The sequence below is a fragment of the Malaya genurostris genome, chromosome 1, assembly GCF_030247185.1.
Source record: "Malaya genurostris strain Urasoe2022 chromosome 1, Malgen_1.1, whole genome shotgun sequence".
In the NCBI taxonomy this organism is placed as follows: domain Eukaryota; kingdom Metazoa; phylum Arthropoda; class Insecta; order Diptera; family Culicidae; genus Malaya; species Malaya genurostris.
In genome coordinates, this window is record NC_080570.1 from 153,021,500 (window position 1) to 153,037,855 (window position 16,356).

A 16,356-nucleotide genomic window follows, 5' to 3' on the forward strand; every position below is an offset into this window, starting at 1 on the left:
ATTTGTGCTTGTTTCAATTACAGAAGCTGTAACCTTGTGGCCATATAGCATGCCGTAATTTCTTCGGTGATGACAAAATGTTACATCTATCAACATGTAAAAATATTTTTTTGTGTCTGCATCGATGTAAACCACCTCAGCTAAATTAACTGTGAAGTTAATGATATGACTTAACTTTACATGCTTTGTATTGTAAATGTAAAGGGTGTTTTTTTTTCCGCTGGTATCTTTTTGGCAACACTGCTTTTGACAGATCACGCGTGAATCGTGTCTTGATTCATTGTCAAATTTGTTCAGTTTGGTCTAAAATTTAATTATGAATGGACGCTGGCAAATTTGGATGAAGATCCACTTCTTTATCGAAAAGTTGTGTTCATCGACGAAGCTCATTTCTGGTTGAATGGATTATTCAACAAGCACAATTGCCGCATCTGGAGTGAAGACCAGCCAGAAGCATTGCTAGAGTTACCATTGCATTCCAAGAAAGTCACTGTTTGGTTTTTTTTTTAATCAAACCCTATACCTCTTAAAAATCACTCTTTATATGAATTAAGTGCTTCTCTATAGACGAAGATTTTTGTGGAATTTGGCCTTTCTGTTTCAACAGACTTCGCAGCCGATTCTTAGTGTACAGAATCATTGCATGGCTAGTACTATGGATCCTACTGACACTAAGAATCCTTGCAGGTCGGGGCTCGAACATACGACAACTGGCTTGTAAGACCACCAACTCGGAACCGGATCTAATCCTAGCTACTTTAGATTTTTTCTAACGTTATTTGGAATGTAGCATGTGCAGGATGCACACGAAAGTTTCGGGACTCATTTGAACACTGCTTTCATGCTGAATCGTACTCAAGTTTGTACACAAGCGCAGTGTACAAGTTTGAACATCGGGTTTTAAACTCGTGCGCAAACATCACGTTTTTACCTTAGTATGCCTTTTGATGCGTACATTTGAGTAGTGGTTTTGAACTTCGCTCTTCGTAAAACTATTTCAATACAAATTTACACATTATTCGAGTTAAATTAGAAACAAAAATAAGTCTATAAAATAAACCCCTTTTTCAACTCATATTCTCACATATATCAGTTTTAGATTCTTTAAAAAACCTGTCTTAACTCTTGAAGCTAAAAAAAATTGATCGGGCAACAACATACAAGACCTAAAAATTGGAAAAATAAACTTTAAAGTGATTGCATATAAGGACTGGAGTCTTCAATCACTCATCTCTTTAGTTCCGGAGTTCCTGTTTGAAGTTTAATTTGACCATTATTTGCGGTATTTTCGAAACCTTATAACCGAAGGTAAATTGTTATAACCAACAATTAACATTGTTTCTATTTTTAGAAATTTCGATTAACATTTCCGATGCTTCCGGAACCAGAATCCGAAGACAGAATGACATAGTTTTGACATATTTTTGAACCGTTACTCATATACCGATTACACACATGGAATTACAAGGGAACGAGTCTTCAACACTTCACACTGTCATTAAAAACGACAATAAAAAATGCGATCGTAAAAAATTCTAAATGGGGCTCAAAAATTAACTAAATTGTAGGTCATGATAGTTGTTGGCTATACAAATCGATCGTAGTCCGGTTCCGAAAGTACCGGAAATAGCCATCAGAATAAACTTTAAATCGGAATTAACGAAGTGATGAATGTTGAGAGTTTCTAACAGTTATGTGTATGAAGACGATGTTCAGATTGGTTACAGACCTGAGTACAGGCCCGTGTACAAGTTTAAAATGAACTTGCACATCTAAAATTGTACACAAGTTCAACGCGGTGTTTGTTTTTTTTTGAAGACTGTTAGGAATACAAATAAAATACGATCGAAAAATCAATACGCCGTTATTGAGAATAAGGGTGACTATTCGAATCAGTTCGTCGATATCCGAAAATGTATGTGTGTATGTGAATATGTACCAAGCATATGCATTCGATTTTCTCGAAGACGGCTGGAGTTGGAGGTCTCTTGATTCCATAGCCTCCTACTGAATTTTATTCGGATCGATCATTCGGTTAGGGAGTAACAGGAGAATTTTTCTCAGCAAAGGCTTAGCCGTTTTTCACAAACTTAGATTTAAATGGTACACGGAACCGCAAAACAACCTAACTCTAAGTACATTCCACCCAATTTGGGGGTTCCGTTCAATAACCTATTTTTTGGTAAAGCACGTGTGAAAAAATACTTAAAGATTAGTTATATCTACTCAATGGTAAGTTATATTTACTCTACAGTTGAGTCGTATTGACTCAATTTCAAGTTGGTACGGTTTACTTAATTTTGGATTATTGAACGAAACTGTCACTGTTGGGTGGTTTTGCTCTTTGTATTTTGACAACAATGGAAGGAGCGAACGGAAGAAAAGATTCAAAAGAACTCAACATTAAGTAAAAAGAACTCAAATAATAGGTAGTTTTTATTTTCCGTGTAGGAATTGATGTAGAACTTTGTCCGGATTCGGTTTCCGGTATGCTTGAAATTGCAATCCGTCAGTTAGATCGACAATGAGAAAAAATTAAATAAATCTTATAAATTTAACTCACAATTCGACGTGAACATTTCATAAGGGCACATAAACCAATGAGAGATTCTCTTTGTTTACTTTCCCTTCTGTAAATAACACCTAAATTTTTACGTTCACTTACCAAATTTGCATATAGAATGAAAGAAAATATCTCCAGCTATGTAATAGTATCATACATGTAACGAACAATTGCGTAATAACGCAGATATAATCGAAAGAGAAAGTAAACAAAAAGAATCTGTCAATTGTTCTTAGGTCCTTTTGAAATGTTTACGTCGAATTGTTTCAATTTGTAGGTATTGTTAGTAGTTGACTAAACGAGCAGATTCCGGCCATACCGGTTTCCAGCTCTGGGTTCCGAAGATAGTGATCTAAAACTCAAAAAACGAAACTCATTTCTTTTTGCCTAACAAAAGATCTTACGGTTCCATAGGCTGCTATTGAATTTCATCCGGAACCGACTACCGGAACTAAAGGGTGTTTCTAAAGAGCTTGCTGATTTGAAATTCAAATAAAATACATGCCAAATTATGAAACGGCCATTTTTTTTTATTTGGTAGGTAATTTCTTGACATTCAACATTTAAACATGATTTCGGACATATGGTCGCCACAATTTTTATTCACAAAGGTCATTCTGGAGGTCGACTTTTTCAAGCATTTCAGGGCGTATTTCAGCAACGACACGTTGAATATTGGTCTCCAAAGCATCAATCGTTGTTGGTTTATCCACATAAACCAATGACTTCACGTATCCCCACTAAAAATAATCGAAGAGCGTCAAATAACACGACCGCGAAGGCCAATTCACCGGTCCATTTCTCGAAATAATGTTGTCGTCGAAATGCTCTTTCAATGAGGTGATTGTTTCGGCCGCAGTATGACAAGTGGCACCATCCTGTTGGAACCACATTTCGTCCACATCCATATCTTGAAGATTTGACAATAAAAATTCATTGTTCATTGTTCTGGATTGATCATGGATTCGGCGTGTGGATTATCTTTGCTCCAAATACGGTAATTTTGCTTGTTGAAGTATCCATTTAACCAGAAATGCTCCTCATCACTGAAGAGAATTTTTCGCTATAAACACGTTTAATCGAATACTGATTTTGAAAATAAATTTCCACGATTTGGAAGCGTTGTTCTAGAGTTAACCTATTGATGATGATTTGCTAAACAATACTGAATAGAGACGTCGCACAGTGGGGAAAAAACTATCAAAAACGCGACTTTGCTCAATAATTTTATAAGAACCTAAGTAAATATTTTGAAAGTTAGTATTTCTTATGCAAATTTTTCCGTAGAATCGATTTATGATAGTTAGAAGATCCGTAAAATTCACTATCATGCCCGTTTTGCTCAAATTCCTCATTTTTCTGACTTTACTTCGAAAACTAACTGTGAAACTCAGGAAAAAATTCAATTCGACCAATCGGAAGGTATTCCTGATATGTCCATAAGTTATATAAATGGATTGTTTTTAATAAGATTGACTACAAATAACTATATTCTGTTTTACCCCCAGTCATCTTCTTCCATGGATTTACAGAAAAAAAAGTTCAAGTGATCGGTGTTTGGACCAATATTGGTTAAACAAGACAGTTCTATGTTTCGCATATAACCTCAAATAATAATCAAGAGATAGTCTCCATGATCGCATACGTCGTGCTACATCGTTTTACCCCAATTTTCCCACAAATATAATTTTATGTTGAATTTAGATTTACAATCCCGAAGCAGATCCAGTATGACCTGCCAATATTGGTTCATATCACGTACAAAACATCTGTAATCCAATCAAACACAATGGCAATCTAACCCGTTTACCGCCTATCTAACCCGTTTTACCCCAATTTATTTCATAAGTCGTTTTTCTGGTTAAACGTTCTTCTGCATACCGTAAGCAGACTGATTGCGGTTGATGAAAATCGATTGATATTACGAAGAAAGCCCTAAAAATAAGATTACAGATAAATTCAATGGCCGCATGAATCTTGGTATACCGTTTTACCCCAATTTATCTTTTAACTGAGTCTTAAGATTTTGCTCCACATTTGGAAAATAGTTCGTAATATAAATCGATTTTCATCAACCGCAATCATCCTGCTTTCGGTATGCGAAAGAAAGTTTAACCAGAAATACGACTTATGAAATAAATTGGAGTAAAACGGTATAACAAGATTCGTGCGGTCATCAAATTCATTTGTAATCCTATTTTTAGGGCTTTTTGCGTAATATCAATCGATTTTCATCAACCGCAATCATCTTGCTTTCGGTATGCGAAAGAAAGTTTAACCAGAAATACGACTTATGAAATAAATTGGAGTAAAACGGTATAACAAGATTCGTGCGGTCATTGAATTCATTTGTAATCCTATTTTTAGGGCTTTTTGCGTAATATCAATCGATTTTCATCAACCGCAATCATCTTGCTTTCGGTATGCGAAAGAAAGTTTAACCAGAAATACGACTTATGAAATAAATTGGGGTAAAACGGTATAACAAGATTCGTGCGGTCATTCAATTCATTTGTAATCCTATTTTTAGGGCTTTCTTCGTAATATCAATCGATTTTCATCAATTGCAATCATCCTGCTTTCGGTATGCGAAAGAAAGTTTAACCAGAAATACGACTTATGAAATAAATTGGGGTAAAACGGTATAACAAGATTCGTGCGGTCATTCAATTCATTTGTAATCCTATTTTTAGGGCTTTTTTCGTAATATCAATCGATTTTCATCAATTGCAATCATCCTGCTTTCAGTATGCGAAAGAAAGTTTAACCAGAAATACGACTTATGATATAAATTGGGGTAAAACGGAATAAACAGGCTAGTACTGTCATTCACAATGTGTTTAATTGGATCACAGATGTTTTGCACGTAGTATGAACCAATATTGATAGATCGTATTGGATCTGCTTTTGGATTGTAGATCATATTTCAACTGAGTATTATAACTAGAAAAGAAATGGGGTAAAACGGTACAGTGAGTTTTCTGCTATCAATAAAACTATATGCAATCGATTTGTTAGACTTTTTTACATCGGAAACACTCTATTCGCTCTTCTGCAAGTTCTTCGGTTTCATGTTATATAGTTAAGTTTGAATACAATTCAGTATAAAAAGGGAACTTGGGGTAAAATGAATATGATAGCGTTTCGTGCGGTCCTTCTAAGTACATGGAATCGATTCTACCGACCATTTTACACAAAAAAAGTGCTTTGTGGTCAGCTGTATCATGCCTCCAAAAAAATCGTCGCGCTTTTGGTCTATTTTTCCCCACTGTGCGTCGCTTTGCACTGTCAAAACAACTTTCAGACAATAGAGTAATTCCTATTAAAAAAAAAAAACAAATCTTCCAAAAACACCGTTTACAAGGTGAAGTGTGTTGAAAATCTCCAATTCTAAATTATTCTAAATTTAGCTCAAAGCAGTTTAAAGATTGAAAATGATATTCTAGTTGATGCCTAAATAAACTATCTTGTTCTTATTTGAGAAAGGTCCACTCATTACACCACTAGGAGGGCTAAAACAGGTTTTTTTAGTGTCATTCCAATTGCAAAAATTGAAATCTCGATCGAAATTTGTCCAGTTCCAATGTAGGATCGGGTTCGAGTTTTAGATAGCACATCTCTCATTCTGAATAACGAATTCATTAGGAATACAAATGAAATACGATCGTAAAATCAATACACCAAAATTGAGAATGAGGGTGCATAAATGTGATAGGGTCATGCTGCGTTTTGTGGCGAGCCCGGCATTTCACAATATCTCCGAAGAAAAACGCAAAAGGATATGTTCATTATCGGAATCAGAATGCAAAAGCCACGTGCTTACGTACTAACTGGCAACATTGCCCGGTATTTGTTCGTGCTTTCGAATCAAGTACCATCCTCTTTATCCCGACCGACCGAGTATCTTTCCCGGTCATCTCTCGAACAGATATAGTTACATTTATCCTCTCCTCCTCCCCTCGTTCCTCCTCACGACCCGGGGTTTATCCGGAGTCGTGTAACAATTTTATGATCCGCACGTACTGGGTTTCGTTTCAGACCGTTGCGACAAGTTCATCAAATCATGGCGTTTTTTTTTAATTGAAGCAGACTGCTTTGGAGGGCCAGAGGTATCTCAATTCTCGGTAGATGAGAACATGTCTAATATTTCATCATCGGATCCGTGGTCCGAAGTAAGTAAAAAAAAAACCGAACCAGTTTTATCCATGTTGCGAGAATCTTATTCTGGCTGAACCCCGTGGAACGAACGACGACGATGGAGCAAAATTAACCACACTTGTGAGAGAGGTACCACCACTCGATTGTGTTGTTTCTTCGTCGGTTCGTCCGAAATCTCGGAGCCACTACGGAACATGCTACAGCGCATTAAAATACATTAACATACACTTTAGCATCGATGCCGGAGCCTCGACGGAGAAGAAAGAATGGAAGAAGTGAACATGGTATGAACACACACACACACACACTCATACAGCCGAAGATCCCGGCACCGGCACTTTAGATTATCCAAATTCGTAAGTTTTTCATAGTTCATTGACTTAGGCCGTTCTCGGTCAGTGTTTTTTTTTTGAGCTGGGCTTCGGAACGGCGGCACGAGAGAATGCATAGAGGGAAAAATATGAAGCTTCAAACAAAGCGAATCACAGTAAAATGACCATGCCCTGAATGATACGTGGAATACAACACTTCTAGGTTCATTTGTGTGAGGTGGCACAAGTCCGCTCGTGTTTTTTCTTCTTCTTCTTTTTCATCATCGTTTGTCCTCTACGGGGACACTTCGAAAGTGAATGTGGTATATTGAATTACCACCACCTTACCTTCTTGCTTGTCAAGTGATTTTTTTTGGACAATGATCGCATCTGACATTTCCGTCGATTGAAACCTTCTGGGCGAAACTATTTTTAAACGTTGACAGAAAGAAGAAAAAAAAATGACCTAAAGAAACTTACTGGTAAGATCCATGGGTATTGACACACTTGCCACCGTTGGCGCAAGGGCTTTTGATGCACTCTTCGATGTCCTCGGAGCAAGTGGTACCCTTGAAGCCCTTCGGACAGATACACTTGAAGTTTCCGTTCTGCGACAGGGTGCAAGTGCCTCCGTTCCGGCATGGTGACGAGGCGCAGAGATTCTGCTTATCGCAGAATTTGCCTGTTGCAAAGAAACAAAAACAGTCAATCAATCATTCCAATTGGATCATAGCTCATCGTTCCGAATCTTACCCGAATAACCGGTAGCACAGAGACAGCTGTAATCGTCCAGCGTTTTCAGCTTGCACGTTCCGCCGTTGTTGCACGGGGACGAATCGCACGCGTTCTTTTCCGGGATCTCACACAAACTTGCCGTGTAGCCGATCGGGCAGCGACACGAGAAGGAGGGTGCACCCTGGCCGGACATGACCTCACAGGTGCCCCCATTCTGACACCGTGGACCAGCGCCGTTATGACACGGATTTGGAAATTCACAGAATTCTCCGGTATAGCGCGACGTACAGCTGAAATAAAAAGAAGAAAAAAATGATTATTTTTTTTGTTTTGGTTCATCTGTAATAAACTCATACAGTTAAGGAATTGACGGCGACCACACAGAGCGACTATTCGACCATTGGGAACTGTACTATCTGATGTGACGTACCGAACCGAAAACAAAAAAAACGTGGGATTCCAAAATGGATGGACGGAATGGCGTGCTGTGATTACCGAGTCACATTTTTTTACTGGGTTTCAATTGAATTCATAACAATCGTATCAATCAGGCGATTAATCTTGACAAGCCAAATCGCCTGAATTGCTGCTTGAACTTTCTCGCTTAAGCTATCTTGGCGATGAGAAGAAGGGAAAAAAACACGTGAAAAGGGACTTCTCAGGAATGTCATCCGGAGAAAACCAAACTTCATCGTTTAATTGTCGCATGTCGGTACACGTAACCGGTTGCTAATTCCTGGAACCATAAATGTCTCCACACGGCGAAGTAGTACAAATTGGCTTCAGCCATCACCGCAGCAGCAGCAGCAGCAGTGCCCTCTCGGTTCCCAGTGACAGAAAGAGCGAGAGAGAAAGAGTAAAAAGCTTCCACACTGGTTGCTTTGGAAACCAGAAACTGCCAATCAGACCAATTTCTCATCACTCTCCATCATTGGCTCTACCTCTCCCCCTCCATCGTATGCAATTTCTTCCATTCAACTCCATTAGCCGGGCAAGGCAAGGCAAGGCAAGGCCTGCTACTGCTGCTGCTGTTGCTGTGGGACTGAGAAAACTGATCGGTCGCGCGCGTTTCGAATGATTGAGAAATTGTTGGCGAGTTTTCGCGTATGTGTAACCAATCAACCACCAGTTTCCCTTTTTGTCTTTCGTGGCACCCATCGAGCGACGAGTTCGGTGTGGGATCCTCTTGTGTTTTTTTTTTCGGTGACCGAGCAAACGAAAAGCGACCACATCAGGCACAAAACGGTAGCACCGTGAAAGTACTCTATCCGTGTATGCATGGGAGCAAGAGAGAGAGAGAAAGAAAAAAATCCGTAATTTCTTTTTTTTATCGTTCCCATAGCAGCCGCGACTGGTCCAATGTCGCTGCCAAGACATCCAATCCATTAGACAACCGCCTAGAGACGCTAGAAACCCGACCGAGGTTTGTAAATTTTAGGTTCAGTGTGTTTACACTTTCCGCTTGCATTGGCCGGGTTTTGCAAATTGACAGTCGTAAACACATGCTTTAATGACAAAAATGCTCCGGTTCAAAGTTTCGCACCATAGGCAACTGTGCGATTGTGTGTCATTACGGAGATCACGTTAGCCGCAGGGCAATCGCTTGGTGCTGTGACCCCCCCGGAAAATGGCACTAGGATATAGGTCATAAGACTGTCAGTTTAAGCTGGGTAATTGTTGTGATCTTTGCCGGGAATCAAGTTGCAGCATCACTCTACCATCGACGAAATTTCCAATCGTTCAAAAGGTGACTCGAATTAAGGGCGTCAACCCGTAATTTTTCATCACGACAACGCTCGGTCAAGTATTGCGAATACTTCGATTAATGAATACTAATTCGTAAACTACGAGCAAGAACGTCAAATGTCATGTATCATATTGAATGCTTGAGCAAAACTAAAAACAATCCGTAATCTTTCATCACGACAACACTCGGTTAGGTATAGCGGATTCAATCGTTCTATCGGTGATTTCATAAGGAGTGTATCGAAAATAAACTATCCACAAATTTTTCCTTCAAATTATGATAAAAAACGATATTTTATTCAAACTAAAAATTGAACCGGATGGAATTTAAGTTATTCTTTCACGAATTTTCAAATTTTTGATCGAACACTCTTCATCAAGTTCCGGACAAGTGTTGCATCGCATTTTTTGGACGCTTGAGTACAAATTTTTCTGAACTCCTGCATGTTCCCAGCTGCCTTACCAGTCTTCTTGAAGATCCTCTCTTAACGATTGCCCAGTAACGTTCGATGGGTTGAAGCTTGAGGGCATTTTGGTGGATTGATATTTTTCTCAACGAAATTTGTACCCTTTTCCGCAAGCCAATCGAGAGTGGTTTTGGCATTGTGAGCCGACGCTAAATCCGTCCAAAACAGTGGATACACCTCCTATGCTTCTTATATAAAGGCAGCAATCTCTTCTGGAGACACTCAGATTAATAGATTTCTGCATTTATAGTTCCGGTAGTGTAAAAAATGGTTGACTTCAAACCACAGGAACATATTGCTTGCCATACCAGTACCTTCTCCACTTGAATCGACCTGTCCGCATCGCTCACATCATCCCCAACGACGACAGTAAAGTATTGTGGATCTGGAAGGATTTTTGAGGCCTCCTTTACGTAAGTCTCATCGTCCATCATGACGCATGCATCCCGACACTGCAAAAGACGCGAATACAATTTCCGGGCCCTTGTTACTGCTCCCCTCTTCTGTTCTCCACTTTGTTTCGAGATTTTCTGCTTCCTGTAGGTCTTCAGGTGATTTCGCCTCTTGATACGCTGGATCATTCCGACACTCGTTCCTGCTTTTTTGGCAAAATCACGTATTGACATTGATTTGTTCTTCATGATTAGAGATACCACTTTTGTGGTCCAGTTTCGGGTTGGAAGAACCGGGTTTTCTACCTCTTCCTGGCAGCTCATCCAAAAATTAGCTCCAAACTTATTAATGATGGTTTTAACACTGGCATGAAGAATCCCAAACCGCTTCGCCAAATTTTCGCATAGTAATACCCTTCTCACTTAGCCATGTGTCCAGAACCTTAAATGTCACTTCCTTTTCATTACGCGACATTTTGAAAACGCAGAATTTCAACCGCACAAACAAGTAAACAAACGAAAGCTGACAGCCAAACGCACAGCATGCTGTGATCTGAGCATAAAAACCATCACTAATACACGCGTACAGCACAAATGTATGTGCATACATTATTTTCGATTCCTTTAACTACAAAAAATGTCAGATTTCAAGTATAACATTGAATACTTGAGAAAATCAGTAATGTTTCATCACGACAACACACGGTCAGTTATTGCGAATTCGATCGTACAATATGTGATTCCATCACCAATTCGTAAACTATCTACAAGAATGCCTAATTTCTTGAATCATATTGAATACTAGAGCAAACTAGAAAACTTAAAAAAATATCAGTAATGTTTCACGGTTTCACTTTCGGTCACGGATTGCGCAGTTAATCGTTAAATAGGAGACTCGATAGCCAATTCGTAAACTGTTTATAAGAAGGTTAAATTTCATGATTCTTAAACTTAAAAACTTTGAAAAATCATCAATTTTTCGTCACGACAACACTCGGTCAAGTATTGCAAAATTTTATGTTATTATTAGGTGCATGCCCCAATTGTCATCTCATTGGTAATGACGTTACCTCAAAAACCTGATTTAGCCACTAAAATCTATGATTATTTCATAGTTTTATTTATTTCGTTATTGAATTCGACACGCACTTTCTACTAATATTGGAAACCGAACTAATCATTTTAACACATTTCACCGTTTGGTTCTGGAACGTTGAAAGATATGATTTATGTTCAAAGTTATGATATGAAGGGATGAGCTGGAAATAGGACCTCGGATGAAACAAGGGGCCGTTATTCTACTGAACATTTGAGTAAAATTAAAATTAATCCGTATTTTTCCATCACAACAACGCTTGGTCTGGCATTGCGAATTCAATCGTTTAAAGTGAAATGTAGTCCGGGAAATTGCACGCAAAATTTTAACCGTTTGAGTTGAATGAAACGTCGCACGAAGCATAACAGGCAAAATCGACACATTGAAACAAAGAATATTATCAGTGATTGAGCGCAGTGCGTTAATACTTCCTGGTTTCTATGTGTCGGTTTTGTACCTTATGCTTTATGCGACAATTCGTTCAACTCCAGCGGTTGAAATTATGCGCGCCAGTTTTAGGACTACATTTCACCTTAAACGATTGAATTCGCAATGCCCTCGGACCAGCGTTGTCGTGATGAAAAATTACTGATTTTTTTGCTTCATTGTTTGAGATTAGTATTACACTATAACTATGAACCATCAGTGTTTACAATTGACTTACAATTGATGAGGCTATATGTATAACAGGGTCTAAAATTTCTTTATGCGGTAGTGTTCAAACGTTTAAGCATATCAAAAAAGTCCCTATGCCAAATTTGAGCGAAATCTAAAATGGGTAAAGGGGTGCCGCCCGGGGTTCATGAAATTTTTAAAATCGAAATTTGTTTTTGATACTAAAAGTTTTAGAATTGCATGAAACGTCGAGAATTAGTGTCATCTCGAAAAAAAAATTTCAAATCTACTTTCTGGGACTTCGAAAAATTCTGAGATTTCCGGAATCGAAATTTTTTTATGCCGAATATCTTACATGAAACGTCCAGATTTTGAATTATCTCGAACAATTTTGTTTTGAAAAATCTCGACTCAAAATGAAAAATGTTGAGATTTCTGAAGTCAAATTTTTCTATGCCAAATGTCTTAGAATTGCATGAAACGTGGAGACCAGATTTCATGCAATTTTAAGGTATTTGCCAACAAAAAAAATCGATTTCGGAAAACCCAAAAATTTTCCCAAAGTCCTGGTCGAGATTTTTCAAAAACGTTTTTATGTTGATAACAATGAAATCTTGACGTTTCATGCAACTCTAAGACATTTGACAGCAAACGACTTTCTGCGAAATGAACTATTCGGTGAAACGACTTTCGGCGAAATGGCATTCGGCGAAACGACTTTCGGCGAAATGGCTTTCTGCGATATGACCCGCTCCCAAGTAAGAGCTCGGTTGATTTTCTTTATCGCTTTAAAAACTGTTGAAATAAGAAATTACTGGACATTCACTGCCAGTACATTTCATTCCATTTAATTCACTCTCGTTGTCATCTTCGAATAAATAGAGGTTGATTATATTATAATTTTTCTTTGTGTCAATATAATATACAATTTTTGCATACGATATAATGCCGCTGAACCCACCGTGAATTTCTCATACCACCACAATATGAAACGACAGCGTGCAAGTAATGCAGACCATGGTGAAACGATAGTGAAATTCACTTTTTTTAATTTAATAATACACTGAAGTCTTTTTTTATGCGATTTTACGTACCGCATAGAAAAACAGCATAACTCTGAGAATACGCATAAAAAACGCATAACTTTGTAATTTCGCATTAAAAAAACGCATAACTCTGAAAATACGCATAAAAAACCGCATAACTCTGAAACTTCGAATAAAAAAACCGCATAACTCTGAAAATTCGCATAAAAAAGACCTCAGTGTATAAGTTTGAAGGCCAATTGTTTTAGCTCTAAGATGCCGAGGGCAGTTGAAATTCACTTGAAACTTTTTCAAATATCGATTAATTTGGCTAAAGTTGTATAATTTTGAGTTTCCTATCCAGATTCTTTGTAAAATTTGGCTTCAAGCACTATTTTTCACTTCCAATTTTCAAATTTTCAAATTTCAAGTATCAGATTGAATATTAGAGCAAACTTCAAACAATCAGTAATTTTGCATCATGACAATACTCGGTCACGGATTGCGAATTCAATTGTTATGGGGAGCCCTTAGATAGAACGGTACAAAATATGGACCATTTTCAATCATTCATTGTATAGAAACTGTAGAAGGCAGAATCACTTTTTTTGGGGCATCTTATGATGAACGTTTGAGGATTCAAAAAAAAACAATGTTTATATGAATAAACTATTCAAAATCGCGAACGTATCGAACATCTCCCGAGACTGGTTTAAAAAAAAACAGGCGACTTTCCTTTCACTAGTGCCGTTTTTCATTGAAGAACATTGGTGGCGTGGATTGCTCTGATTTTGCACTTTCGAGCAGAAATGCAATATTTTGACGGTGTTTCATTGCCATTTCTGCTCGAAAGTGCAAAACCAGAGCAATCCACGCCACTAGTGTTTCTCAATGAAAACCGCCATAGATATCCTCCGAAGTTGAACTCTGATAACATGTATCGTATTGAATATTTGAGCAAAATTAAAAACAGTCTGTAGTTTTTCATCACGACAACGCTCGGTCATGTTTGCGAATTTAATCGTTTATTTTTGAGACGATCTCTAATTCGTAAATTAAGAAAGGGAATGCAACATTTCAAACAATCCGTAATTTTTTCTTTCCGACAACGCTCGGTAAAGTATTGCGTGTTGAATCGTTTAAAAAGTGATTTGATCACTAATTCGTAAACAACGGGTAATGATGTCAAATTGCATGTATCATATTGAATAATTGAGCAAGACATAGTACCACCGAAAATATTCAAAGTACAACTTTGAAACTTTCCCCCCATTGAAAACAATCCGTAACTTTTCATCACGACAACGCTCGGTCACGTATTTCAAATTAGGTCTGAATCTATTTGAACAATTAAAGGTTCGTTTTTTAAACAACCCTAACCCTGCCATGTAAGTGATCACCCTAACGACAAAATGAAAAAAAAACGAGTTCAATATTTTTTAATGAAGAACAATTAAAGAATTTGTGAGACAACGTATATCGTTTTTTCATAGAAAACGCACCTCAAGCACTATTGAGTAGGGTAAGGGCTATTTCATCTCATTTGTAAGGACGTTATCTTAAAAACCTGATTCAGCCACCAAAATCACTACGATTTTTTCATATTTCTGCTTAATTCGCCTTGCCCCACATTGGGAATTGATTCACATTCCTTGGAAATTAAAATAATAATTAAAAATCAGCTAAAATCACTTCTGATATGTTCATTACTGTGCTCCTAATTTCATCTCAAAGGTTTTATATTCATCCTTTATTCCTTTATTCCTATTATTGGTCCTTTATTCATCCCATAAATTAGCAATGGCGACAGCAATCAAAACCAAAATATTGCACTATTACACTCTCAGGCTCAAAATGTCAGAATTTTCCTTAAAAAGAATCTAACGCCAACTATGACACAACACACGATATTTAAAAAAAAACAGTTAGGAATCATTTCGACGTTTAAAATTTTTTGGATCGTTTTTATGACCTTTCGTTCCAAATTTAAAATTTTACTCTGCAGTTAATTTGGAGAACTTAAAAAAACAAAAAAAAAGAATTGTTACTATTTAGGCATTAGCCCTTCTAAAAACAAAATGCAGAATCAGAGATGCCATTCATACAGATTTATCTGTAATGTATAGATTTTTGCGTTCACGTTCGTTAAATCAGATTACAGATTTTCTAAATTTAATACAGATTTGTAAAGGTTCATAAAAAGTGAGAAGTAAAACGTTGTACTTTTTCTTTTAGTATCTATTAGTATTTGATTGACTAATATTTGGTAATATTAGAATCCGAAACAGTTTTATTTATATATAAATATCAATGATATAATTAAACTAATGTCACGGATACCAAAAAATACTTGTTGATGATAATTTAAAAAAGAAAAAATAAATTTTTTATTTAACATTATGAAAAAACTTGGCAACCTTGCGATACGAAATGAGATGAAAACTAAGCGCAATCAAGTGAATTAAGTGCAAATTTTCATCTCATATTTTTCATTCCTTTTACTGCTTATCAGGTAATTTCAGAAGTCTTTAATCGTTGAATAAACGCGTGGAAAGTGAACATTACTAACTATAACGTCATCCAACATTGAATAGTTGTGTAATTATGTGAAATAGTGATCATGTTTTGAGACGAATCGATTAGTAAATATACAGAAACATGATGAATTGTAAAACTTCAGACGAAAGTGGTTCCTAAATCAAATAGTAAGTTTATTTTAAATGAAAAAAGCGATCGTTAAAGACTTTTAAACCATTTTTTTAAATTGGAAAGTGTGGCAAAACCTGGAATAAATGTTTTAAAACGTACCACAGTTTTGTTCAGGTACGTTTAAAGATATGATTAATGTTCAAAGTTATGAGGTGAAGGAATGAGATGGAATTTGGAGCTGAGATGAAATAGGGAGCCCTTACCCTACAATAAAAAATTGAGGGAGTTGGTTGGCTAGTTACCATGTGATCGGTTTCGAGAAAACACAATTCCAAGTTCTGGTGCTTGAGAGGAATTACGCGGCGCTGGTAAATTCACTAAGAGAAAAATATGCATGCACGAAACATTACACGTGTAACTGCAAGAAGCCAAAATAGAGCCCAGCAACGTTCCGGCTAATATTTTCCTTTTTTTAAATATAATAGATCAGATTCATAGATTCAGGACCTAGAACAACTTGGTACGTTTCCACAATTATCGGGTGATTTATCTCAGAATGATTTTGATATCAAGCCTCGGGAAACCAGGACACATCCCTT

General features: G+C 37.2%; 1 protein-coding gene across 1 annotated transcript in view; it reads right to left on the reverse strand.

Moving 5' to 3' along the window:
- The window catches only part of LOC131426216 (neurogenic locus Notch protein), a 243,459-nt gene that overhangs the window by 95,538 nt on the left and 131,565 nt on the right, over positions 1–16,356 (reverse strand). The window contains exons 3-4 of the mRNA XM_058588791.1: positions 7,786–8,057; positions 7,513–7,714 (exon numbers count right to left, since the gene is read on the reverse strand). Coding sequence (XP_058444774.1) covers positions 7,513–7,714; positions 7,786–8,057 — 474 coding nt within the window. The remainder of the gene's footprint in view (positions 1–7,512; positions 7,715–7,785; positions 8,058–16,356) is intronic.